Source organism: Vipera ursinii (assembly GCF_947247035.1).
Source record: "Vipera ursinii genome assembly, chromosome: 6".
NCBI lineage: Eukaryota > Metazoa > Chordata > Lepidosauria > Squamata > Viperidae > Vipera > Vipera ursinii.
Window position 1 is genome coordinate 13,423,660 of NC_139515.1, and position 27,830 is coordinate 13,451,489.

Here is a 27,830-nt window from a genome sequence, read left to right on the forward strand (position 1 = left end):
GTAAGATACAGTCCATTTCTTACCAGTAGTCTCTCATTCGAAAAACGTCCTGTTATTCAAAAATCCAAACTATTCTCATTGACCACATCTGTAGAGCCAGTTGTCCACCTTCAGTATTTATTCTCTTCTTAGGCCATATGTTCACACAAGAAGGATCACTTGCTCCTAGATCTTCAACCTCTTATTGCCGTTGTGGCGAACCTATGGCACGCGTGCCACAGGTGGCACGCAGAGCCCTCTCTGTGGGCACATGCACCGTTGCCCCAGTCCTAGGCCTTCAGCTGGGTTTTATAAAACCTTTTCGCTTTAGGCCTCCGCCACCATGTGCAAAATAAAAAAAAAGGTTCAATCAATCAATCAATTTCAACTTCTCACGGGGAAAAAAAAAAGATCTCGCAAAGTTGGAATTGATTGATTGAACTTTTTAGTCCCACCCAGTCTGCGATTACCACCGCAGCCACGCTTACCCAATTGGCCACACCCATCCAATTGGCCAATGGGCCGCGCCCACCTGGCACCTGACAATACACAAGTGGGTTTTGGGTTGCCGTTTGGGCACTTGGTCTCTAAAAGGTTCGCCATCACTGTCTTATTGCATCTTAGTCCCCTGTAGTATGTTTATGGTGCTACCTTGGCTGTGCTATTTGTTCCTTCGTGTTTCAATAGATTGAAGATAGAGATACTTCCCGATGGGTTTAAAGATCTACACAGACACATTCTGTCTCTTCCTGAATTAGTGCCCAGGAAGACAGCACCCTATATATCAATCCCTTTCTTCCTCCTCTCCACTCTTTTCATCTTGACTACCTTCTGGAAAGTTCCTTGATGCCGTTTTCCCTCTTCAAGGCCTTACTGTATCTGATCCAAGAGTTCATCGTTTTCCCTGATAAAATGGAAGACCAACAGCTTTGCCTCAGAATTGTTGCCTCATTTGTCCTCTTCCAGGAGAGCAATCAGCCTTCCCTGATAGCGTGTATAAATTCTGTCTGTGGAAGGCAAGCAAACATGACACGTTTCTCTGCAGGTCATAAAAGAAATTCTGCTTGTCCTCAAGTTCTTTAGATGAACTGCAAAAAAAAAGATCCTTTTGTTCGCTTTGTAAGCTTGCTCGCTGAAGGTTGGTGGCTTTTATTTGTCTCCTGAAGTTATCCTAAAACTGGTTCAGCAACAAGAAATATCTGTCACACAATGAGCAGTGAGCATGACTCCAGGAACAGTCAGCAGCCCTTCCACCTTCCCAACAATTCTGCTGTCTCCTCTCTCCTTGTCCTCCTTTGGATTCCTGTCAAGCCCTGCTCGATCTCTCTCCCCTCACGTGCTCGCTAAAGCCAAAATAATTCGGATCAAATACAAATCTATTTAATTTGGATTGGGAGTAATCTTACAGACTAGAAGATGTATTTTTGTACAAGCAAACTGACAGTAAAATATTTCACTCCTATCATTACCTGGGACTTGAAACTAAAGCTTCCTCATTATTCACATCCAATATTATTTTTCAGCTGTATTCCTGAATGAGATGTCAGAAAAACTTCTTAACATATAATATCATAATATTTTATATACGGTACATGAAAATTAGTCTTACCTAAATGAATTCTGATGAGCTTCATTCTAATTCTTTGGAATACTGCTAATATCTTGTGTGTTTTTTTTTCTTCTTTATAGGTTATTGATTGGGAATCATCACAGCAGGAAACAATTAATCCGCAGCAGAATTCTTCAGAAAACAATTCAGAAAGCAAAGATGGTATAGTTTTATCAACTTCATTTATAAAATGTGCAACAAAATGGAGCAAATATGTGAAAATTCCTAACTCCTGTTGACTGTCCTTTGCTTTTATAAGATTGTTTGATAAATAGCTTTTATCAACTGTAGTGCTTTTAAAAACCTATACACAACTACTTACACAAAACTTGCTACTTCATAACCCATGCCGGTTATTGTCACAAACTACAAATACGACTGAATCGGATAAAAATATACTTTAAATTTGACTATTGTAATCAATTTAGATCCAGATAAATTTTCAGCATACTGTGACTGCCTTTAATTCAAATAGGTAAGAACTTAAATTGATTGACTGGAAAAACAGGAAGACAAGTTCCTGTTTCTGAGTGTGGATCGAGGATCTAGAAATGTACTAATCCTTGACATTTATATGTTTGTTGTTTTTTTATATTTCTAGAAGATCCAGAAGATGGACCAAGCATTGATTACCTTAGTGTATCACCTCAAGCTAATTTAGGTAAACAACACAGAAGATCTCTGAATGTCTAAAGATGTAGTACAGGGGTGTCATATTGCATCTGTTTTGCCATTACCGGCAATGGGGTGGGCACGGTTTTGCTATGATGCATCCGGCCTGTGGGCCGGCAGTTTGACACCCCTGATATATATAGTAGGATGAATGATCATCTCAGCCTCCCAAATTCTTTATTAGCAATTTGAATAATTTACACAAATAATGAGCTGTCATAAGTTGACTATATAGTAGGATGAACAAAACAGTACAGATTTTACATTGTGTTTGCTAACTTGTCAGCTATTTCATAATAAAAATTATCCTAGCCCTCAACAGCTAACTATGACTAGAATTTGGAAGATATCATGAGTCAGATTTGCACATTATTACTACACATACATTACTGAGACATGTTTTAGAGCAGCGTTTCCCAACCTTAGGAACTTGAAGATGCGTGGACTTCAACTCCCAGAATTCCCCAGCCAGCATAGCTGGCTGGGGAATTCGGGGAGTTGAAGTCCACGCATCTTCAAGTTCCTAAGGTTGGGAAACGCTGCTTTAGAGCACAGGTTTCTTCCAATATCATCTGGCTTACTTGTAGCTGTTTTTATTTGAGGATGTAATCATTAGCACCATATAATAGAGCCACATTTCTGGATATACTCTTAGCATTTTTGCAGTTCAGCCAGAAATATCTTTCCATTTAAGAGTATTCTGGATCTTCATTCCTGATGTTTGTTTTTCAGCTGACATGCTGCATCCATGCTTAAGCTATATAAAATTTAAAGGAACAAACAGAATAAAACCTCCTTTTGGAAGTAGAAATATGCTAACTTGTTATAGGCATGTTTCGGCAACATGGAGAAATTTAAATGGTTTCTTCCTTCATTTTGAAATGGTACAACTCCCAAACATTTGGAACCATATGCTATTTCTTGGAGTGTGGGTGAGGGGGTTGATAATTGGCTCTTAGAATAAATGATAATTGGCTCTTAGAATCAATGCAGCTGCATTCTTGTATAAATGCATATGTTTGTTTAGTTAGTGATACATATTTTTTATCTCTTATTTTAGCCAACATGGAGAAGGTTAATACTTCAGGCACGGCACCTAACAAAGGTGACTGGATATTTTAGTTGTCCTGTTTTGCTGCTTCCATTTCCACGTACTTCTGTGGAATAGAGCATTATATTATATTAATTTCCTTAGTTTGTATCATCAGTTCCAGCAAATATATCTGCATGTTTCTAACTTCTTTTTATTTATTTTTATTTTCTCTTGCTTCTGAACCTACATTTTTCCTGTTTTGCTTGATGTAACTAAAAAGCAATGAAATTTATTTGGTAGCCCCGTGTTTAACATGTTACACCTTTGAGGTGGTTTTCATATGGAGATCAAAAAACCAGTTTGCGTGCAGGTGATTAGACAAGAGAACTGGCAACAGATAAGGAATGCTCTATTATCTGTTTTATTGTGTTGATATCTGTTTGTTACATTTCCTGAACAATTTATTGCTTGTAGGCCATTCAGGTTGCTGGCCTTTGACCTTAAGAAAGAATTCTAATCTATTCTGTTATATGTCTCCTGCCCCTGAAGGAAGTTACTAGGAGCTAGAAGCGACGCCATAATTTTTTCTCACTCTGTTTACATAGAACAAAGCACTGCATGTTCAGTGCTTTTTTATTTTTTTTTGGCTTTCAGCAGCTTAAGAGTGGCATGCAGAATCTGCTCCTTAATCTGATCCATTTACTCGGTCAGCAGTAGTAGTTGTGGATAATATTAATAGTTAAATCTTCTAGCAAGAGTGGGTTTATTTGGTGAGAAATGGCATTTCATTTCATTTCAGTTTATTTTGGCAATAGATGTGTACACTGTTAAAGCTTTTGGCAGCTACCTCAAAATATTCAAGGTTCCCTTATTGAGATTCACGTAGTTCTCTTTTGTGAGATGTTTCCCTGATAAGAGTTGGGTACAGTATTAGATATAGGGAAGTATTATGTTCTGCTTTCATTTATTTGGAGGTCTGTTCATAAACAGTTAAAACTGTATTATACTAAGTTGGTCCTCTTTAGAGGTACAACACTTCACGATTATTTATAGAATCACGACCTGGTTTTCTACAAGGTTTTTATCTTTTCTATGTATTAATTAAGGGACACAGTTGTTCAGTGGGTTAGGCCGCTGAGCTTGTCGATCAGATGGTCGGCAGTTTGGCGGGTCGAATCCCAAGTGCCGCGTAACAGAGTGAGCACCTGTTATTCATCCCAGCTTCTGCCAACCTAGCAGTTCGAAAGCATGTAAAAATGCAAGTAGAAAAATAGGGACCACTACAGTGGGAAGGTAACAGCGTTCCGTGCACCTTTGGCGTCTAGTCATGCCGACCACATGACCACAGAGACGTCCTCGGACAAGCGCTGGGTCTTCAGCTTTGAAACGGAGATGAGCACCGGCCCCTAGAGTCGGAAACGACTAGCACGCATGTGCGGGGGAACCTTTACCTATGTATTAATTATCTGCTCTTCTTTTCCTTCCCACTCCTTTTACTTTTTATCAACAGCTACCCCCTCCCCCCAGTTTCTCATATGAAATTAACTGGTTACTCTAGAGTTGCATTCTACTAGTTCAGCAATCCATTCTTTTTATCACACATCTTCCCCCCAACTGTTCTATTATCATTTCTACTTATCATCCTCAATAAAATGATGATCAGCCACAAATGGTGATCTGGTAGTAATACTTCATTCTAGTATTTGCTAAATACATATTTTGCTTGCTGTAATATTAATTAATATATTATGTACCCTTTATTCTTAACGCCATTGTTCATAAAATTTCCTTTGAAAAACAAGAGGTTTCCATTTTAGCCAGCGTAGTTACCTAAAAGTTAATAACCCTGCTGCCCTCACTGCTATGTGGTACAGGAATTACTTATAAAGGCTGACATTTCCTAATCAAGCTCAGTGCCTGGCGACGGCATCTATTTAATTTTCTTGGCAAGGCTACCAACTCAGCTTGCCTCCTTCCAGACTTTTTTTGTTCATTTGAAATGGGGGATTCTGAGTCTCATCCATATTCCTGGGGTTTCTTGGTGTCAGGCCACTCCTTCTTGGCTTCTGAAATCACTAAGGACTGGCTAGGCCAGGAGTAGGCAACCTCGGCTCTTTTATGACTCATGGACTTCAATTCCCAGAATTCTTGAGCCAGCCAGCTTGGCTGGCTCAGGAATTCTGGGAGTTGAAGTCCATGAGTCATAAAAGAGCCGAGGTTGCCTACCCCTGGGCTAGGCATTGCCATCTTTCGAAGCACCATTATCATAAGACTCACCTCCAAGGTTTATGATAATTAATCCATGTTGGCCTTATCAAGATAGGTTGTTGGTGAGATTTACCATCCTGGAAGAAAGGCTGTTGGGACGGATTTCTAATTCTGAAAAACTGCATTTTTATTTAATGCGTCAGTTGGTAAACTGTTGAGGAACTTAATTGATTTACTTGTTATACAAATATTCAGTTATTTTATTCAACTTAAAATGTCATCTTATTTTCCCCTAAGAAAAACTGTTATGTAGACGTTCTTGAGAAACATATATCCCTTTTTAGATTAAATTGTTTTCTTGGAAAATAGAGAACTTTGTAAATGCATTGAATTATAAGCAGGTGCCTACGATTCCCTTTCTCCATTTGACTGTATTTTATTTCTAAATGTTGAAAACAAATTCATAGTATATTGTATTGCTTTTCCTAATTCTTTTAAGTTAAATGGGCAATTCGGGTTTTTTATACTTTTGCCAATATTACAGTTAATGCTAATTTCATCATGTTACAATGTATATAATTCATAAGTTGTCTATTGTTCTTACAGAAGTCGGTTATATGATGAAGAAGAAACCAAATCAAGTAAAAAAAGGAGTAAGTGTTTAGACTGATATTTTCAAGTCTCGCTTTTAATGGGCTGGTGGGGTGGGGTTTTTATTTTTGTATTTTTATTGTTGTATCTTTGGGGTTTTATAAATGTAGCATATTAATTGTTTTAAAATCGGGCAATTATTTAATCTCCTTTTAATATTTGTAACTTTGTATTTTATTCTTGCCCTGTGAACCGCCCTGAGTCCTTCGGGAGAAGGGCGGTATAGAAATATTAATAAAATAAAAAAATAAAAAATAAAAGATTCATGCTCCTTTTTATGTAATTGTGAAAGTTAGTATAAGTTGTATAGCTCTGAATTAATCAAATTAGTCTTCAGTAGCCAGCTCTATATGCAGATCATCCTCTCCTAAAAAGTGACATCCAGTTATTAATTGGTTGAAGAGATTGGGGTGGGTGGGGAGGGAGGAAAGACAATTGAATCTTCCTTGTGGGATTCATACCCACAGCTCTTAAAACTGGCCCGTAGAGCCTCCATTACAACAGTATGGAGAGAAATTATGAAAAGTGAGTGATGATGGCATAACGCAAATGCAACAACTTACATCAGTCAGGTATCAGGAAACAGCTGTTAAACAAGTAATGAGGGAGGGCACCATGCACCTTTTGTTGCATTGGACTCATTGTGGCTTGCTGCAGATGCTAGTGGACTGGGTTATGCATCCATTTAGAAATATATTTGCCAATCTTATTTCCATACTATAGTAGTAATTTGATGAGCTATTTTCTTTATTCCATGCATGCCTAGTCTGCTTTTCTATACGATAACTTAGACGTACGGTAAGCTATATTTCACATGATGTACAGTATATCTAGTCACATAAGAAAGTGCAGTTAGAACGCATTTTTGTATTCATTGTATAAAATTGTTTTACCAAATTTGACATCTGAATTGTTCATTAACTGCTTTCAAAGGAGAATCAGAACCTTTTTTTTATACTGGTGGTAACTACTAATCGTAGATTTGCCTCACTCATCCAGCAATCAAAATATAATAGTGGCAAATTGCTCACAAATTACAGCTCACAAATAAGAAGCTGTAAGGCTGCCCTAGGAACTGCAAAGCATCATGAATGCAGAAGCTAGGGCCCCGCTTGTTTGGCTTCCCTTGCCTTTACTGTTTCCTTTGCATTTTGTTCTTAAAGAAAGAAAACCTAAAATAACTTGCATTCTAAGATTGTGATAGCTTTTTCATATTTTTTTTCCTTTCACGTCCAAATTAAAGATTGGAGCTAAGAAATGTGGTTTGGGGGCCCAGAAACTGAGCAGCAAGAGTTTTAACGAGATAGAACAACAAGCACTGGCCGTAGATAAAATGAAGGAAGCTAGCAAAACAACAGAGAAGGAAGAACCGCTGTAAGTAGAGTTTGTTTGGCACCTGTTCGATTCTCTCTTTACAGACTTACATCTGGGTATTTGAAGTGGCAAATGTTTGAAAGCCCTCTGATATGAGGAACTTTAGGGATGATATCTATTTTACTTTGGTATAGGCCAGGGGTAGGCAACCTTGGCTCTTTTATGACTCATGGACTTCAAGTGCCAGAATTCCTGAGCCAGAATTCTGGGAGTTGAAGTCTATGAGTCATAAAAGAGCTGAGGTTGCCTACCCCTGGTATAGGCCCTGGAACTAAGGCAGCTCAGCGCTTAAGATGATGGACTTTAGGTTGGAAAGCCAGCAGCCCGGGTTCAAGACCCAAGTGTCGTGCGTGTGTGTGTGTGTGTGTGTGAACACCCATTTCCACCTAGCTCCTGCCCACCTAGCAGTTCGAAAGCATACAAATGCGAGTAGATAAATAGGTACTACTTTGGTGGGGAGGAAATGGTGCTCCACGACATCATGCTGGCCACAGGGCCACGGAAATGTCTTTGGACAGTGCTGGCTCGTGGCCTCAAAGCAGAGATGAATGTCGCCCTCTATAGTCGGCAACGACTAGCGGAATAAAATCCAAAATAAAATTCCTGGGACTAAATAATAGTATGTCATTATTTTCATAAACTGATCCAACACGGCTTAGAACTTAATAGGCTGTTTTTACCACATGCCACATAAGTGTGTATTTCTGAATAAATCTGAATTCACTTCATAATCAGTTGAGACTGAAGAGGATTATAGTAAAATGCCATTAAAAACATGAATATGCTTTAACTATTTTAGATTTCAAGGAGAAAATGGAGAAAATGTTTACATTGTGTATTGCTTGTTTCAATAAATTCAATGTTATGCTATTATCCTCCTAGATATACTTTTCCACTACTTTCATGGATATAATAGGCATTGTATTTAAATAAATAGAGCTGCCATTTGGAAATATAACTCTAAATAGCACACACATTTCTTGATCAATTATGGAAATGTTTATCCAGGTTTAATGGCTACAAAAATTTACCAAGCTGTCAAAATGGGATGCCAAACTATTCTTAATGACTTCACTTTTCTTCTTTATTACATTGATTAAATGCTTGTGTTGCAGTTCACTGAAATTCTTCTAAAAGTAGGTTAAAAAAATTATTGCATCTTTCTTTGAAGAACTATGTTCTGATATTTTTGATTTTGTTAATGCTGTCAGACAGAAATAACAGTAAGTGTGATTTTTGTCTTGTAAATGAAAACTCAAAGATATTTATTGAAAGCTTTTGCAGCATATTTGCATGGCTTTCAAGATGGGAATCAGTACCACAGAACTTCATAATTGATTTCTTCAGGTAGCTGTTCATTTGTCTAACTGTAATCCATTAGTTTCCATTTACTTGTTATCTCTTTAATCTCTGTTTAATAAAGTATCTGGTAAACTAAGATACTTTCCTATTAGACCATTTTTGTACATCTTCGTTTCTATTCCACACCATTACAAAGGATCCATTAAATATACCAGGAGTAAATGCAAAACTAGTATTTTGTTATGAAAATCAAATAGAATAATTGCTTCATATTAATTTCCTAATATGTGTGTTCATATACTGCACTATCCTATTATGGTAGAGTTCTACTTGTGTAGCATTTATAAATTGCAGCAGCTATCCTCAGTTTGAAGATGCTCCAATACTAAGAAATATTCAGGATTTTTTTTACCCAATGTGTCTTCTAAATTGACAGTTTATTTTACTTATTGAGAGGGGCAATAATATGGGGGGAGGGGTTGTTAGTAGAGATTAATCTAGATGACCCTTAAGTCCACCATGTATATTCCTTCTACTTGAACAGTTAAGAAAAAGCAGTTAGTCTCCATTTTAGACTATCCAAATTTAGAGCATATCTAAATTAGGGTAAACTATTACTCTTAACTATAATTAGTAGAAGCAAGCAAGTGTAAAACTAGTTTATAAAAATTTAGCTTGTTTCAACTAACCTTAGATGCAGGCACAGTAAACTCTAACGACTGACATCTGAAACAGTTGTTTCCAGTTTTTTCTTCACAGTCCTCCTGGAAAAGGTAGGACTTGTATCATAAACAGTGCATGGGGGTGGCAAGTCATGCCCATCTTTCGCTATTATAGTGTCATGCATTTTGATCATCAGCAGATCGGTGTCCTGTCACTGGGTCCTGCAGTGTGCTTTGCAGGAGGGTGAAAAGCCAGATAAACATTATTCTCTAAGAGGAATGTTGCTTGCAGTTAACACCTATATCCATATTTGTAGGTCTGTGAGTAAATCATTTCTCTCCGTTTGTTTTTGCAGTAGCTGTCCGATTTGTAAATGATCTGGTAGGGCCAGTCTTTCTCAAATACACTTTTCACTATCCCTGACCAGCATTGCCAAAAAGAAAAGAGATTTGTGGGTGACGATGCTCTCTGAGCTTGGTTGTTTGCTTGCATATGCTTCATTACCCAACTAGATAATATCAGTGCTGGTGAGGGTGGGGTTTATATACAGAAGCTTGCTCTGCCAGTGTTGAAGGAGGTATGGTTCACTCTTTGGTACTTCCTTGATTAAACTGTCGTTTACTGCTTTATTGTTTGTCTGGTATCTTTATATCTCTCTATTTCTGTACTTCTCTATCTCTGTGTCTGTCTGTCTGTCTGTCTGTCTGTCTGTCTATCTCTATCTATCTATCTATCTATCTATCTATCTATCTATCTATCTATCTATCTATCTATCCACCCAAACATACACACAGAGAGATACATACACATACATAGATAGATACATACACACATTTATCTCTGTGTAAGAGACAGTTTGGTCAGATGGTTAAGGCACTGGACTAGAAAGAAGGAGACAAGTGAGTTCAAGTCCGGCCTTAACCATGAAAGCCGGCTGGATGACTGTGCAAATCACTCTCCCTCAGTCCAACCCACCTTACATGATTGTTGTGGGGAAAATAGGAGGAGGAAGGTGTCTTGGATATGTTTATTGCCTTGAGTTGTGTGTAAATATAGTAAAGGCAGGATACAAATGAATAAAAATAAAAAATATATCTCCCTATATATATTTAAATGTGTAGATGTGATTTATCTTTTTTAGGTTTATAGAGATAAAAATGTGGCTTGTCTTCTAGGTTTATTGAGATAAAAGGTACACACCATTCAAAAGAGACAATAAAAACCAAGAAGGAAACAAAAAAATACATCCTTCTCAGCAACCAGCACCCAGATAAGCAAGGGTTAACTAACGCCAAGCTTAAAGAGCACCAAGGATTCCACAGTGCTTCCTAAATACGTCTCTTCTATTTGAGAAAAGAGAATTGGCAGCCATAACAGGAATACCACTTCAAGTAAAACTGCTTTTGTTGTGCAATATTACAACAATAGCCACAACCTTTCCTGATTGACTTTTGTATTCTAGATGTGTCCTATTTCCTGCAGTTTCAGTCCAGAAACTCTTTTTTCTTATGGCAGCTTTAAATCTCAAATTCTGCTTTTCACCGTAACTCTTGTTTCTTCTTGATCCTGTGGCACTTTTCAATTACGTTTTTCCATTGTTGTGCTCCTCATTATTCCTTTACCGCTAATCCTTTAGAACAGACATGTCAAACTCGTCACGTGATGTTGCGCAACATATCAGGACAGTTTTGCCATTGCCAGCAAAGGGGTGTGCGTGGCTTCCATGTGACGCGTCCGGCTTGCGGGCTGGCAGTTTGACACCCCTGATTTAGAAACAAAATAATATACAATGCCCAAGTCTGTATAAATTTGAATCCTCCTATAAAGGTAGAACTCTTTGATTTTAGCAATATAAGAAAAAGTATTTTACTCAGTTAAGTCATATACTTCTGGTTTATGCACTGAAAAATATTACTTCATTTATACTACTCTGAGGAAAATTTTCTGGCATTCGCTCAAGATATATCAGTTATATGTGGGCTTTTCTTTTTAGGGTATCCTCTTTACGACTGGCCTACAAAGATCTTGACATTCAGATGAGGGATGAAAAATTAAATGTGGCTGGTAAAAAGAAAACAGAGATAGAAAGACTTGGCATGGGATTCAGCAACAGTAGAAGGTATGTATTTGATTCAGAGCATCCACTTTTCATTCGACATCTCCTAATACAGGGAGTCCTCAACTTATCACAATTGAGCCCAAAATTTTTGTTGCTAAGTGAGACATTTGCTAAGTGAATTTTGCCCCATTTTACAACCTTTCTGGCCACAGTTGTTAAAGTGAATCACTGCAGTTGATAAGTTGGTAACCTGGTTGTTAAGTGAATCTGGCTTCACCATTGACTTTGCTTGTCAGAAGGTTGCAAAAGGGGATCACATGACCCTGGGACAGCAGGACACTGCAACGGTCATAAATGTGAGTCAGTTTCCAAGTGTCTTAATTTTGATTACGTCGCCATGGGGATGCTGCAATGGTTGTAAGTTTGAAAAACAGTCATAAGTCATTTTTTTTCCAGTGCCGTTGTAACTTCAGTCACTAAATGAACTGTTGTAAGTCAATGACTACCTGTGTTGGTTCTGTCCTGACAGAAGCTGCTTGATATCAATCATTCAGACATTTTATTATGCATATTCAGAATTGCTGCATGACAAGTTTTGAATCCAGAGACAGCTAGCCAAATAGTTCAATTGTTCAAATATGTTTTATTTTAGTTGAACTTAATAGATGTATGAAGGGACGCGGTGGCTCAGTGGGTTAGGACGCTGAGCTTGTTGATCAGAAGGTCGGCAGTTTGGCGGGTCGAATCCCAAGTGCCGCGTAACAGAGTGAGCGCCTGTTACTTGTCCCAGCTTCTGCCAACCTAGCAGTTCGAAAGCACGTAAAAAATGCAAGTAGAAAAATAGGAACCACTACGGTGGGAAGGTAACAGCATTCTGTGCGCCTTTGGCATCTAGTCATGCCGGCCACATGACCACGGAGACGTCTTCGGCTTTGAAACGGAGATGAGCACCAGCCCCTAGAGTCGGAAACGACTAGCATGCATGTGCGGGGGAACCTTTACCTTTACCTAATAGATGTATATCTTGCCTTTCACTCTAGATTCTTTTTCCCAAAGCAATCCTTGGAGGCACATTGGGCAGAGAAAGTGATTAGCCTAGGAATCTAGATCCTTTGTCTCATTCCTCCCAACCTCTTCAGGACTTCTCTAGAGAGGCATGGTGGCTCAGTGGCTTAATGACACTGGAGATGGTGTTTGCTCCAGCAGTGAGCTCCTGTCACTTGTCTCAGTTTCTGCCCACCTAACAGTTCAAAAGCATGTTCTGTGTTGTTGTTGTTAGCTGCGAAGTCGTGTCCGACCCATCGCAACCCCATGGACAATGTTCCTCCAGGCCTTCCTGTCCTCTACCATCTTCTATAGTCCATTTAGGCTCACGCCTACTGCTTCAGTGACTCCATCCAGCCACCTCATTCTCTGTCGTCCCCTTCTTCTCTTGCCCTCAATCTTTCCCAGCATTAGGCTCTTCTCCAGTGAATCCTTCCTTCTCATTAAGTGGCCAAAGTATTTGAGTTTCAACTTCAGGATCTGGCCTTCTAAAGAGCAGTCAGGGTTGATCTCCTCTAGGACTGACCGGTTTGATCGCCTTGCAGTCCAAGGGACTCGCAGGAGTCTTCTCCAGCACCATAGTTCAAAGCCCTCAATTCGTTGGTGCTCAGCCTTTCTTGTGGTCCAGCTTTCACAGCCATACGTTGCAACTGGGAAGACCATGTTCTATACGAGTAGATAAATGGGTATCACTTCACTGGGAAGACTTTGGGGTTGTTTCAACGGTTAGAATTCTGCTAGGGCTAGACCTGGGCTCTTCAAACTCGGCCCTTTAATGACTCATGGACTTCACCTCCCAGAATTCCTCAGCCAGTTTGCCTGGCTTCAGGATTTCTGGGAGTTGAAGTGCATGAGTCATAAAAGGGCCGGGTTTGAAGGTCCCTGGGCTAGACCTTCCTGGTTGTGACACCTGTTTTCAAGGCTCTTTTGGCAGAGGGAGAAGTGCTCAGATGCTGCTGCAGGAAAGCTGCTCCTCTCTGGTGTGGAGCTAGCTCGCGAGTATGGTCCAAACAGGCTAGTAGTCTTAGACAGCCAGACTACTACTCTGTATTAACATTGTAGTCTCCTGGCTAATGTGGCATTGCCATATGTTAAATAAACAATCAAACAGTTTTGGGCTACAAAATTCCTTTGTTATTCTGGACTGTGTTGGCTGCAGTAACAGTGCATCAAGCATCTCTGACTTCAATATGATTTTGTTTTTCCCCCTCTTTTTAAAGATAACATTTTAAATTTCAATTTCCCTCCCCCCCAGTGGTATTTCCCATTCGATAAGTTCAGATATGCAGATCATACAACAAGAAACACCAACAAGCGCAAAGCCAAGAAAAAAGTATAACGATGAAGATGATTTGTATTTTTCTTGCCCCAATTCAAGGTAATTGTTTACTTTTAAAAACTTGAAAATAATTGTTAACATACATGGGCGTCCATGACCTCATTTTAAGGTAGATAAATAAAGCTTTTCTTTTCTAATGACACAGAGTTTCAGCAAGTAACAGCAATACTGCCTGGACTCTAATATTAAGAAAAAAATCAAACCTGTTTAAGAGCTGGGATGGAAGACCACCAGGAAATCTTCAGATTTTAGCTTAGATTGGGAAAATGAACACTTCTAGGAAAAACAGCAACAGGATAGCACCCAGATTCAAGCTTGACTCAAAGTTGTGTTTCCTTTTTCCGTGTGTTCTGGAAATGCTTAGTGCATTTGACACTTGCTGATCTGTTACTCAGCACCTGGGTATAAAATCACTGAAATGGTCCTGGCTCTTTTTGCTGTCCATGTTCATTAGAGTAGATTTGTTTTCCCTTAATGTCAGATTGGAGAATTTAGGGGAGTTCTGGGCATCAATATCATTGAAGTAAGTGATGGCAATTTTTTCTCATGCCACCGGGTGAATGCTAAAGGGCAAAAGGGATGTTTTAAGTTCTGCAACTTTTAAGATGTCCACTTAAATATGCCCAAGCAGGAAAATTAGCGTTTTGTTTTATTTTAAGCATTTTGTCTCTTAAATTTTCCCCAAAAAATACCTGCAGAAAGGATAACATTTTGAATACGTCTACTTGTGGCTGCAGTAGGTAGCAAAAAGACTGCTAGGTATGGGATGTGGGTTGCCCATTTATACCAAGTAGCACTATGAAGTCCTAAATGTGCAGATTTTTTTTTGGTCTTTTTTGTTATGTTTATTTTTTTTTATTAAACCGTGAACAAAGTATAAATTGAATTAAATTTTAAGCATGCATTGCATCAAATGGGTATGTATTGTCAGCTGAAGTGGCTGCAGTCGAGTACTGGATGATAAAAGCCGGAATAAAAGTAATTTTAAAAAAATATTGAATAATTTTGGATCCTTACATAGCAGATTTCCCTTCTTTACCTACTGTAGTGGGTATGGAGAGCAGTAAGAAGGACTTAACATGGCAAATCACCCAAAGAAGACTGCTGTTGTTAGCCAAGTTTTATAGCCCTTCAACCTCTCCCTTCTGGGGTGCTTAGATTGCTTTGGGAATCTAAGGTCAAGAAATAGTTGTACAGGGAAAGTTTTCATTCATTCGTTCGTTCATTCATTCATTCATTCCGTTTATTCCATTTATTCCATTTCCGCCATCTCAACCAGTGACTGAGCGGCTTACAGTAAAGTTACATATGAAATGAGAATTAGCTACATTGTTGAATATCTACCAGCCATTGGGCAAGTATTTAAGGAAAAACAGGAAATAATTAGCTAATTGGGGTAAGCAAATAGGAGAAAACTAGCTTGCCCATGCTAATTAAGAGCACAATGCTTTCTGGCAGAACAGCAGTCCTTGCCATTGTAGAGGAATGGATCCAAAGTTAACATATTTTAATTCTCTTAGACTTCAAATATCAATGAAATGTTTTCCCTAATTGTTCAGATATTTTGATTCATCCGACTTGAGAAGTGGTGCTTTTTCTAAATGGGATGACAATTCTGATTCATTCTGGAAGAAAGAAAGCAGCAGCAGCAGAGATATTGATATGATTTTGTCTTCCAAGCCTACGAGCTATTCAGAGAGGTAACTTTCTTTACAAAATATCAACACTCATAAGACATAAACACGAAGTCAATTACTTTGCTTGCTGACCTGCCGATATTCAATCATCTTTGCAAAATAGGGTAAACTTGAACATTCAAATTTCAGTACTGGAATGAAAATTTACATAACAAAAAAAATTTACGTATTTGAAATCTGAATGTTATATTAACAACATCGCTGCAAACTGGAGTGGGGTGTGTGCGAAGCATTTAGAGTTAAGACTCTAAAAACACTATTTTGCTTTTTTGGTTGATTTGGCATATTGCATGAGTATATGAGAAAATACTTTGACAAAACAGTTAGGATTCTGGAAAACATTCTAATGAAGATGTGGCCAGTGGAATGTCTGCACAATCCAGAGTGTAGATTTTATAAGTAGAATTGAACTGTATAGACAGGATGCCTTACTTTTCAGTTTTGCCAGATTATATACATGGTTGTGAAAAAAGGAGGTACATCAAGGGAGTATAAAGCTCCAAATTCCTTTGGATTAAAGTCATAAATAATAAATAACGTAAAGGTTCCCCCGCACATGTGTGCTAGTCGTTTCCAACTCTAGGGGCCGGTGCTCATCTCCGTTTCAAAGCCGAAGAGCCAGCGTTTGTCCAAGGACATCTCCATGGTCATGTGGCCGGCATGACTAGACACCAAAGGCACACGGAACATTGTTACCTTCCCACCGTAGTGGTCCCTATTTTTCTACTTGCATTTTTACGTGCTTTCGAACTGCTAGGTTGGCAGAAGCTGGGACGAGTAACAGGCGCTCACTCTGCTACGCGGCACTCGGGATTCGACCCGCCAAACTGCCGATCTTCTGATCGACAAGCTCAGCGTCCTAACCCACTGAGCCACCGCGTCCCATAAATAATAAATACTGCACACTTATTCTTTTAAAAACAATACATTTTCTGTGCTTGTAGTCTTATTTTTATGCTTTTTAAAAGATTTCCAGGTAGTTTTCAGTATTGGTCACAAATGATTCCATAATAAGGACGACAAACTGAAAATAGAATTTTTACAATTGTAACTGTTGTGTATAATCATTAGTAACATAAAAAGCAGATTATAAGTAGTTGTCTTTATAAATCTGTCATACTAAGATAGTGTTCACAATGCAGGTAATCCTCAACTTAACAACCATAACTCCTAAGTCATGACGGTTGTAAAACAGGTCGCCCACGTGACTCACCTAACTTTATAACCTTTTTTTTTTTGCCATGCTCATTAAGTGACTCCATTGTTTGCTGTGGGTAGTTTTTGCCAAAAACCGGAAGTTTTCAGCCAAAATATAAATCAGAGTCATGTGATTAAGGAACACTGCAGACAGCCATAAATTCAGGCCAGTTGCTAAGCACCCAAAATGCAGTCTCATGACTGCAGGGGGTGGCCCTCAGAATTTCAGAAGCAGATCATAGTCCATTTTAGGGAGTCCATCATAACTTCAAACAGTTGCTAAATGACTCATTGTAAGTTGAAGACTATTAAGGATATTTGTAAAATATAAATTTCATTGTTGAAGTGGGACCTCTTGAGATATAACCATGTTAAAACATTTCTTAGGCCATCGTCTCGTAGGAAACTAGAGCATGAAAACTCTGCAAACACAGATGAAGCACAGAAGAAATTTGGCAATGCAAAAGCTATTTCATCAGATATGTATTTTGGAAAGCAAGACCATACTGAAGTAAGTGTAGTCAAACATTTTGAAATTTTTCACTGGTTATGGTTTCACAATATTATCCCATCACAATACGAAAAGATGTTGAATACCATGGAATTACCAAAACATTTATATGTTTTATATTATTTTCAATTACTATCTAAATTTTTTCAAGGGGAAAATCAGTAAGAAAAATCAGGAGGAAGGATACAGGGGGAAAAATGGTTTCAGTGTCAACTTGTCAGAATATGGAATATAAACTGTATTTGGAAGGATTCATTTATTCAGGGAAAAAGTTCACTGCTATAAATATTTCAATACAGTCCATGTAAATATTGTTTCATTAGATATAGAACAAAAAAAGTCTGCTCAGAGGAGTAGGATTCTATTTTACATCTGTTTTGAGGTTATCTGAATTTTGCAATATATAGATTAATTTTATAGGCTATTATAATGGACTGTATTTTTCTAGTTTTATATGAACTTTGGAGAATTAGCTATGTCTGCATGCTTGACATTTTGAAAATCATTGTCTAGATGGGAAAGATGGACACATTCTTTCTTACTGAAATTTCCTTCACTCTCTATAGTATGAAGCCAGAGTTCGATTAGAGAGGCTTTCCGGAAATGCTGCCATAAGTTCAGCTGATTTGTTTGAAGAGCAAAAGAAACAGCCATCAGGTATGGAAGGAAAAAGCTGAGTTTCAGATATTGCCAGTTTCATAAAACAACCTGCTATGCTTATTAAATACAATATACTAATTAAGACTTTGGAAAATAAATAAGGCACAGTGCATCTCTGGATAAATTTGTTCAAGAGTCTTAATTCTTTTGAAGACTTTTGTGGCTACCCACAAGTAGAGCACAGGGCAATTGGCCCTATCATTCCACCATTGCCACCGCTAGTTATTTCATTTTCTTAAAAAAAATATAAATTAGTAGCGTCATATACATGAGAGCCAACGTGAGGTTACAATTAAGGTGTTGAACTGGCGCTGAGAAGATTCAGGTTCATGTCCAACCTCAACCACAAAGCTCACACACTCTCAACCAAACCCATCCCAACCACCTCACAAGATTCTAGATGTGGGGAATGTGGGAAGAGGGACTCCAGTGTTTACCATTTGACTGAATAAAATGCCAGATAAAAGCTCTTTAGGCTGCCAGCTAGGAAAGAAGGGGTGGGATGGCAAGGTAACGTGTAAAATGGAGATTTTTCTTTGCTTTGCTCACGCTACCTTGCTGTCCCTTTATTTGCGGGCTCTTTGGGCTGCCACCCCACTCATTCTTTCTTGCCTATGATCAGGTTGCATTCTATTTCTTTCTCTCCCAAACCACCATTTCAGGTGTTGCAGTGGCCATAACTTTGAAACTAGGTTGTAAATTGGCAACCTGTTATAAGCCATGCACTACCTTTACATCTAATGAATGTCAAAATCTTACGCTAGCCCTTTACAATGTAAATAAATGGGAGATAATAAGTGTGTGAAGAAATGACAATTCTCAGTTTCTTAGACCATTGTATTAATGTTTTGAAGTCTAATTTGTTTTACCTTGATAGGCTACTAAATTTAGAAAGCTCTCTCGTCAATGTTGCATTGTAACTTGCTTGCTGACAGCTGTTATGCGAAAAAGGAATCAATATATTGCTTCATCTGCTCGGAAAGTAGGATTCTGAACATAGTGGCTATGAGCTATTCTTTCACATCAAGACTTATTTTATATATTGTATGTGTGCATATCCATATAGTTACTGTTTTTTGTTTGAATGTTTATGCCACAGTATATAATTAGCTTTTTACCATAAGGGTGTACCTTATGAGCTGTGGTGGCATAGTGGCTAAAATGCAGCATTGCAGGCTAACTCTGTCCACAGTCTCAAGGTTGACTCAGCCTTCCATCTTCCCCAGGTTGGTAAAATGAGGAGCCAGATTGTTGGGGCCAATAGGCTGATATTTGCAAACTGCTCAGAGAGTGCTGTGAAGCACTATGGAGTGGTATATAAGTCTAAGCGCTATTGCTATTATTAATAGTAATAATTCACTTTTAATAATTTATTATTTGTAACAATTTTAATAATTTAATATTATTTATATCCTGCTTTTCTGCAAAAGAGAAGTGGCTTGTCCCTCCTTTTGTGATTAATACTTGAATGGGGAAACCATCTGGGCATTTCAGGGCTGTACAGATAGTCCCTGGGTTACAACAGCAATTGGGACTGGAATTACGATCACTAAGCGATGTGGTCCTTAAAGAGTGATATCATGTGACTGCGCTGCTCAGCAAAGGCAATCCTGGCAGTCTTGGTGGCTGTAGTAACCCCAGGACCTCACAGATCATAAAGCAGAAAGATAGGGAAGTCCCAGGCAAGCAGGTAAATGTGTGAGTACTATGGGCAGGTGCTATATAGAGCAGGGTTAGATGCCGTAGGCAGGGTTAGATGCCGTAGGCAGGCACAAGAAAGCAGGAATGAGTGTGCAAGTAGGGAATGCAGGCATGCTGCATGTGGAAGAGATTGCTGTAGGCAGGCACTAGAGAACATAGGTAAGTGTGTGGAGGTCAGTTAGTGCTATGGAGCATAGACAGACGAAAAAGTCGCTGGGCTGATTTCTAACATTGTACTGGATTCCTCGTTGGCTTTGCTTGTGGAGGCCAGCAGGAAATGTTGTAAATGGTAACCACATGACCATGGTTCATTACATCATAATCACAAGCACCCAAGTGCCTGGATCGCACAGTCGCAGTCATGAACTGGAGTGGTCTTAAATCCCTTTTGTTTAGCACAATTGTAGTTTTGAACAGTTGCTGACTGAGTTGGCATAACACAAGGGCCACTGCAAGTTGCACTGAGAAATCAAGAACATTACGGTATCTTTGAACAAAGCAATGTCATACCAGTTCCCCATTTTTGCAAAGAAAACTACCTGGCTCGCTCCACGTAACCTTTCCATTTAATAAGGATGTTCAAGTTGGCTTTCAATTTAAAGCACAGATAAGCAAGATTTTAAAAAAAGAAAAAGCAATAACAAATTAATTGGAACACAAATAATGAAAGCTTTAACCATTAAAAGCCCAGCAAATAAGGTGTAGCTTTATAGGTTTCCTAAAGATAGAGAAAAGTGAACACTTTGAAGGAATGCATCCTGTACCCTGGGAACGATGCAGGCGAAGGGTCTCCTACTCTCCATGTTTCATTCTTCATTTTAAGTTTGTGTGGGTTACTACAATCTTTATTTCTCTGGTTTAATCTTGTCTTCGGTTGTTTAAAAGGAAAAACTTTATTGTGTGGAAGGAGTACTGAACAAAAATCTACGTAGAAGCTGACTATTTGTTCAAGGATCAAACGATGTTTTCAATACAAATCAACTTTATTTATTATGTTGAGTTTATTCCCTTCAAATGGTTTTATTTTTTATTCTTTTTTATTTTAATTCCATTTATATCCCACCCTTCTCCGAAGACTCAGGGCGGCTTACAAGCTTAGCAGTAGCCATTCTATGTATATGCCTGCTTATTAGGGCTTTTCACACACACCCGAGCGGCATTATTACAAAGTCAGCTTAATTGCCCCCAACAATCTGGGTCCTCATTTTACCTACCTTGGAAGGATGGAAGGCTGAGTCAACCTTGAGCCTGGTGGGATGCGAACCTGCACTAATTGCAGGCAGCTGCTGTTACTTAAGGAGGCATTAGCCCACTGCTCCACCAAGGCTCTTGGTTTTATGGAGCTACGTGCTAAAATCTTTCTTTTTTCCCCTCTCTTTCTGTCTTTAGGCAATTACAATATTTCAAATGTCTTGCCTGCTGCTCCTGATATGACTCAGTTTAAACAAGGAGTGAAGTCTGTTGCTGGAAGGCTTTCTGTCCTGGCAAATGGAGTCATGACTTCTATTCAGGTTAATAAACTTACAAATTTGGAATCTTTCCAAAATGAAATGGTCCCATATGCAATCTTCCTCACAGTTTAGTCCTGTCGTTTGGTATGAAAGGTGGAAGAACTGTGAACCTGCCAATGAGAATATATGCATAGCCACAGAGGGATTGTTTTGTAGCTAAAACAAGGAAAGCCCCTTTTTGTTAGGGCAGTCAATATCTGTTGTGAAATAAATGAAGTAAAGAGCGCAAAAAGTCCTTACACGTTTTCCAGGTTGCTTTATTAAGTTGCCTATGAACGCAGCTAGTTAACCAGTAGTTTTGCCTGCAGAGTTTTCAGTAACAAATATACCTTAATTTTCCAAGGAAGGAGGAATTGTTTTGTAAATGCCAAATTATTATGAACTTATGGATACAAAATAACATCAGTATTTTGTGGCAAAGTGAAAATGAAAACGCTGTATGTAAATAAGGGCAATTTTGCTTATGAGAAATGTAACCTGTTCATTTCTTTTTATCTTTCCCTAGGACCGCTATGGTTCTTAACCATTATGTTTCAGGTGACTGGATATCTAGAAGATTTTTTTAAAAAAGCATTTCTGTGTCTACCAATAATTATATTGCAGACTAACACGAAGGTTCCCTTTAGACTGTAAAATATGTAGTCCTAATTTCTGGCACTTGTGTATTTTTAATGGGAGTCTTTTTTGGATCCTCACAATATTCATTTATTATTTCTGTTCTTATTCTGGTGTTCATTTGTTTTTTTTTGTTTCTTTTTTGCTGCCTTATTGTACTAAAAGTTAATTGGTTACATTGAATCTGCTTCTAACACACAGCATGAAGCAATATGGGATCCCATTCTCTTTCCCAGAATAGTACTAGGCCAGGGGTAGGCAACCTTGGCTCTTTTATGACTCGTAGACTTCAACTCCCAGAATTCCTGAGCCACCATGGCTCAGCTTGGAAACCTCTCCCTTTCCCCTCAGCATGGCTGGCTCAGGAATTCTGGGAGTTGAAGTCCACGAGTCATAAAAGAGCCAACGTTGCCTACCCCTGTGCTAGGCTAAGAATTAATTCAATTTTATAAATCTGAGGGATAAGTGATTATTTAAAATTATGATTGGGACCTGCTCGTAAATATACTTTTCACTGTCTCTCTGAAAAAGAGGGTGGAAATTAATTCCTTGCCTTTTCTGTTTTGAAAAGTGCCTATTTTGGGGGGGGAGGAGGACATTAACCCTACCAAGACTTTTCACTCTATGGGGATTCGGGTAATTGTTCAAAGATAAAAATACATAAGAATAAGAAGGTTAAAGAAATGCAAACGCCTATAAAATGTTCAAATTCTTATGTGAGAGATAATGGTGGGGTCCGTTCAGCAAAAATTTAAGGTATATAATTTTGTGTCAGATTGTGTTCAGTAAAGAATAAACAGTAATAGATGTGCACATAACATAACTGAAAATTATTAGGTGCAATGGAAAATTGTAATAGTTTTTGTTGCATTAATTTTCCATTTAAGTTTGTTTCATGAAGATGAGACACATGTGTTCTTTATTTAAAATAGCATAAGTGTGACCTATTTATTCATCACATTTAATTTGATTCCTTAAGTGCTTATCTGCAATCAATATGGCTTCTGAAATAAAGAATAAATTGTGGGTATATATAAAGTAATAAGGAGAGATGCTCTCTGAATCTAACCACATAGACTGATAGAATGTTTAAATAACAAACAGTTCTTTCCTTGCATCTGTGCATAAAAAAGCTGGCTGGCTGTGGCTGTGTTTTAGACAACCAGAAACCTCAGTTATTTAAAACAATGAATTTAAAATGTTTAATATGAAGTCAGAAATTTTTATTTTTTCTTTGAACAGCAGGCATTTTAATATAATCAGAATAAATTTTGATTTTGCAACTTGTATCTTGGATTTTAATCAATTCTTAAATTTGACATTATATAGATTTTCATGAATTTGGCACATCTTCATCACAAGTACAAACAATTTTAATAACTTATCACTTTTTAAAAAAATACAACAAATGATCTCTATCCACAGCTCATCTCTTATCTATAAACAAATCTTTAAAACATTGTTTCAATCCTGATCAGCAAAAGTCCATTAGATTACTAGAAATCCACATATTTCTATTTATATTCCTCAACCAACTTTATATTCTTTCCTTTTATTTTAATAATCTTGATCTTTAGTCCATTCAACTAATATCCTAGATGAGAACTTTATTCTTTTCATTTTTTATTCATCCTTTCTCACAAAATTATTCAAAACTTTTAACTAGCCTTCCAGCTACTGATAGTTCTCACATGTATGCTTAAAAATCGAAATTATGGCAATCTGCACTTTTTCAACATTGAAAACTGAACTTCCCTATGAAAGTAATAATGTTTTAGCCCTCTGCCCAATGCACTCATTTGCCTTTAGGGAAAAAAATGCTGCCACAGTCATCATGTGATATAATTTGACATATTTTGAGAATTATAGTTTCCAGATTTATCCCTCTGACCTTCTTGAGTAAATCTTCAGAGACTAGATGAATTTTCATTCTCTCATTTTTGATTTACAGTATAATTTAATAAATTATAAGTAATTAAAATATAAATTAAAACAGGATTTTCAAGGTCAAAGTTGTTGCATATGAAGCTCCATTTAATCATTAATTACTTGAATTGCAACAGAATTGCTAAAAAAAAAAAGCTGTTCATATACTTTATATTCTGTGTTAGGGATGTACAAAAAGCTCCTTGCAAAGAAAGAGGACTTTGAGCAATCTGTGGATGGACAGAAATCTCTGGGCATCTTACAATTTGCAGTGTCTGGAATCGGAGGCAATCTGCTTAAAATGTTTCAGATGAAAACATGTATACATGTGTTTGGGTCTGCCAATCCTTTTAAGTTCTTCTGATTGGATACCCAATTTTCTTTTGCTGTTGGAATCATCTTGATCTTTACAATTTCCTGGTCAGGACAAATACAGGAGGGGGAATATGTAGACATATAACGAATACATAGCACATTCTGGATCTACTGTATGACTAGAAAGTAAATAAAGAATGTAATCCAAGAGCAATCATAGGGAATAGTTCAATATGTGAAATAAAAATCAGAACCAGTAATAATAATGGCAATAAATAAAAGCATAAAATTTTATTTTATTTATTTTATTTAATTTAATTTGTATACCGCCCTTCTCCCGAAGGACTCAGGGCGGTGAACAGGGCAATAAATACTAAAATACAGAAAATACAAAAATTAAGAAAAGATTAAACCATAATGCCCAATAAAACAAATAAATTACATAAAAACAGTGATAAAATCCCAAAACCCATCAGACCAGGCCGGCTTGTTCAAAGAAATAGGTCTTTAGATCACGTCGGAAGGAGCGACGGTCGGGGGCCATCTGGAGCTCAACCGGTAAACGGTTCCACAGATCCGGCACACCCACAGAGAACGCCCTCCTCCTGGGAGTCACCAGTCAGCACTTTCTGACCGGTGGCACCCTGAGGAGGCCCTCTCTGTGGGAGTGCACTGGGCGGAGGGAAGTTGATGCTGGCAGCAGGTGCTCCATAAGGTACTCCGGACCCATGCCATGTAGGGCTTTAAAGGTCATTACCAGCACCTTGAATCTCACCCGGAAGGCAACTGGAAGCCAATGCAGCTCACGGAGCAGAGGTGTAACATGGGAGTATCGGGAGACCCCCAACACAACTCTCGCGGCTGCATTCTGCACCAGTTGAAGCCTCCAAGTGGTCCTCCAGGGCAGCCCCATGACACTAAACCAGCAACAAAACAGTACCATCCTAAACCATAATGGATCTTAATATGCCTGAAAAAAATAAATTCTTGATTTTATAAGACTATAATGTAATCAGGCATCTTTGGGGAGGGATTTCTATTGAGGGACACAACTTCCATTTTTTTTGAAAGCCATTCGTTTTGTTTTCTAAAAGTTAATAAAGTATAAATTTGATGTGGTTCATCAAAAAAAACAACGCACACTGAACTGATTTGATGTATCCCACTAGTGCTGCAATATTACTTACTGATGCTTCATCATCTTATTCATTGTAAAACAGGAATCCAGGACCTTGACTACAATTCCCAATGAGGTTGTGTATTCACACCAGTGCACGCATGCACTCACTAACTCACTCCAATTAAAGGAAGAGGTCTTTAAAACAGAACAACAGGATTGGAAGGGACCTTGGAGGTCCTCTAGTCCAATCCCTTGCTCGAGTAGAGGACCTTATATTATTTTGGACAAATAGCTGTCCAATCTCTTCTTGAAAACCTGTGATAAAGCACCCATACCTTATATAGGCTCCACTGATTGTTAACAACTTTACTTCTTTTGAGCACCTTTAAAATTTATCTTACTAGTTTCTACCACTTGAGTGAGAAGGACTGAGGCACTGGCAATTTATTATGATGCCTTGTTTTTAAAAAGCAGAAAATGTGATTTCAAACCAGTTTGCAAATTTAAGCTGCTTTCCAGATGCAGTTTATACTTACTTTTTCATGGCAGAGATTGTGCCAAGCATTTCATTGTGCCAAGCTTCTCTCAAAGCTTTTAATTTCTATTTGTAGAATATTGCTGAGGTAGGTGTGTTACTGCTTTTCTTGCAAAGGGCAAGGGGCTTTTTGCTTTTTCTCAGAAACAACTAAATGTAGTTGCAGGAGATCCACACCTGGACTTGTTTGTTTTACAGTTATGAACTTGGGAGTTATTTATTTATTTATTTATTAGTTGAATTTATATACCGCCCTATTCCCGAAGGACTCAGGGCGGTTCACAGGGCAGTTAAAACAGTACAAAAAAAGAATAAAATGGAATTAAATTAGTACAAGCCCACAATTCATAACAATAAAATTAAAATTTTAAAAATAATTTATATAATTTAGTATAATTTAATTAAAATACTTTAAAATTTAAAATCCTTCAGTCCAGGCCAGACAGTTTGAACAACCAGGTTTTTAAGTCCCGGCGAAACGAGCGAAGGTCGGGGGCAGTCCGAAGCTCCATCGGCAGTTCGTTCCAAAGGGTGGGTGCACTCACAGAGAACGCCCTCCCCCTGGGAATCACCCGCCGGCAATCTCTAACCGGTGGAACCCTAAGGAGGCCCTCCCTGTGGGCGTGCACAGGACGATGGGAAGCTAATGCTGGTAGCAGGTGCTCCCTAAGGTAATCCGGACCCATGCCATTTAGGGCTTTATAGGTCATCACCAGCACCTTGAATCTCACCCGGAGGGCAACTGGAAGCCAATGCAGCTCGCGGAGAAGAGGTGTTACATGAGAGTATCGGGACACTCCCATTACTACTCGCGCGGCTGCATTCTGCATCAGCTGAAGCCTCCAAGTGGTCCTCAAGAGCAGTCCCATGTAGAGAGCGTTGCAGTAGTCTAACCGGGAGGTCACGAGCGCATGAGTGTCTGTACGCAGGGCATCCCGGTCCAAACCCGAACCACCTCCAGGCAATGGGACATCACGTCGAGTGCATCACTGAGTTGGTTCGGGGTGGAAAGAAAAAGTTGGGTATCATCAGCGTACTGATGATACCCCACCCCGAAACCATGAATGATCTCACCCAGCAGCTTCATATAGATGTTGAACAGGAGGGGAGAGAGGACCGACCCTGAGGAACTCCACAAACGAGAGGCCTCGGGGTGGACCTCTGCCCTCCCGTCAACACCGACTGCGAACGGCCCAGGAGGTAGGAGAACCACCATAAAACAGTGCCCCCCACTCCCAACCCCGAGTTGTAATTCCAAAATATCTGGAGGACACCAAATTCAGCAAGATTGATGTAAGCTATTACATGATACATTCTCATGAATGCTACTTGTGAAATCTGTTTATACAGGTTACAGGGAGGCTGTGGTAGATAGATTCTCTAGTTCAATTTGCCAGAATATTTAAAATCACTTTGTCAGGAGGATCCTTTGGCATACTTTCAATTTGAGGAAATCTTTGAGAATGGATATGGAATTATTACAGTGGAAAGAACAGAAGAGGATCAAAATAACAAAGGAGTCAAACAATATCTGTGCTGCTCGTTAGTTATAGCATGTAAATTAGTCATATTAACCATTAACATTCAGTGACTCAATATAATCCTTTTAGACCTGAACACCACAAAACCATTATTGGCTCAAAGAGATTTAAAATCTGTAGCAAATTAGCAAAGTCAGATTAGTGAAATTGCTTTTGTCTCCTGTTGGGAGACAAATCAGTCATACTGGTAGATAACTTCAATAAAGGGAGGCAGAGTGAGTGTGCCACTATTGTTCCTCGACATTTCAATGTGTTTTGATACTATCATCCATCGTATTCTCCTGGACCATCTCCATTAATTGAAAGTAGCCGCTTAAGAGTGGTTCTTGTAGGGATGACCTAACGGAGGACTACTAGACTTCCAACTAAATGTGCATAATTTTAAAGCAATTTAATAAAGTTTCGATTTCAAGTGCATTTGGCCCGAATTATCTTTTCTTGAATTGTGGTTCCCCGTCTTTGCAGATCGAAGCATTTAATGAATAGCTGATCACTGGAACTACCCAGAAACAAAAGATGTTTTTGTATCTGAAAAGAGACAGTCAATGAAGTTGATTGGTAGAACATT

At 38.5% G+C, this 27,830-nt stretch overlaps 1 protein-coding gene across 4 annotated transcripts in view; it reads left to right on the top strand.

The window, feature by feature from the left end:
- Positions 1–23,112, top strand: part of ARFGAP3 (ARF GTPase activating protein 3) — a 42,829-nt gene extending 19,717 nt beyond the window's left edge. For 2 of the 4 annotated variants that reach the window (XM_083366297.1, XM_083366299.1), the window contains 12 exons: positions 1,669–1,750; positions 2,190–2,249; positions 3,321–3,365; positions 6,108–6,154; positions 7,396–7,526; positions 11,485–11,610; positions 13,850–13,972; positions 15,493–15,633; positions 17,215–17,338; positions 17,905–17,995; positions 21,089–21,210; positions 21,716–23,112. In XM_083366297.1, the coding sequence (XP_083222423.1) occupies positions 1,669–1,750; positions 2,190–2,249; positions 3,321–3,365; positions 6,108–6,154; positions 7,396–7,526; positions 11,485–11,610; positions 13,850–13,972; positions 15,493–15,633; positions 17,215–17,338; positions 17,905–17,995; positions 21,089–21,210; positions 21,716–21,733 (1,110 nt within the window). In that variant the 3' untranslated portion in view covers positions 21,734–23,112. The remainder of the gene's footprint in view (positions 1–1,668; positions 1,751–2,189; positions 2,250–3,320; positions 3,366–6,107; positions 6,155–7,395; positions 7,527–11,484; positions 11,611–13,849; positions 13,973–15,492; positions 15,634–17,214; positions 17,339–17,904; positions 17,996–21,088; positions 21,211–21,715) is intronic. The other 2 variants (XM_083366298.1, XM_083366300.1) reach the window with 1 other exon arrangement.
- Positions 23,113–27,830: the final 4,718 nt, after the last annotated feature.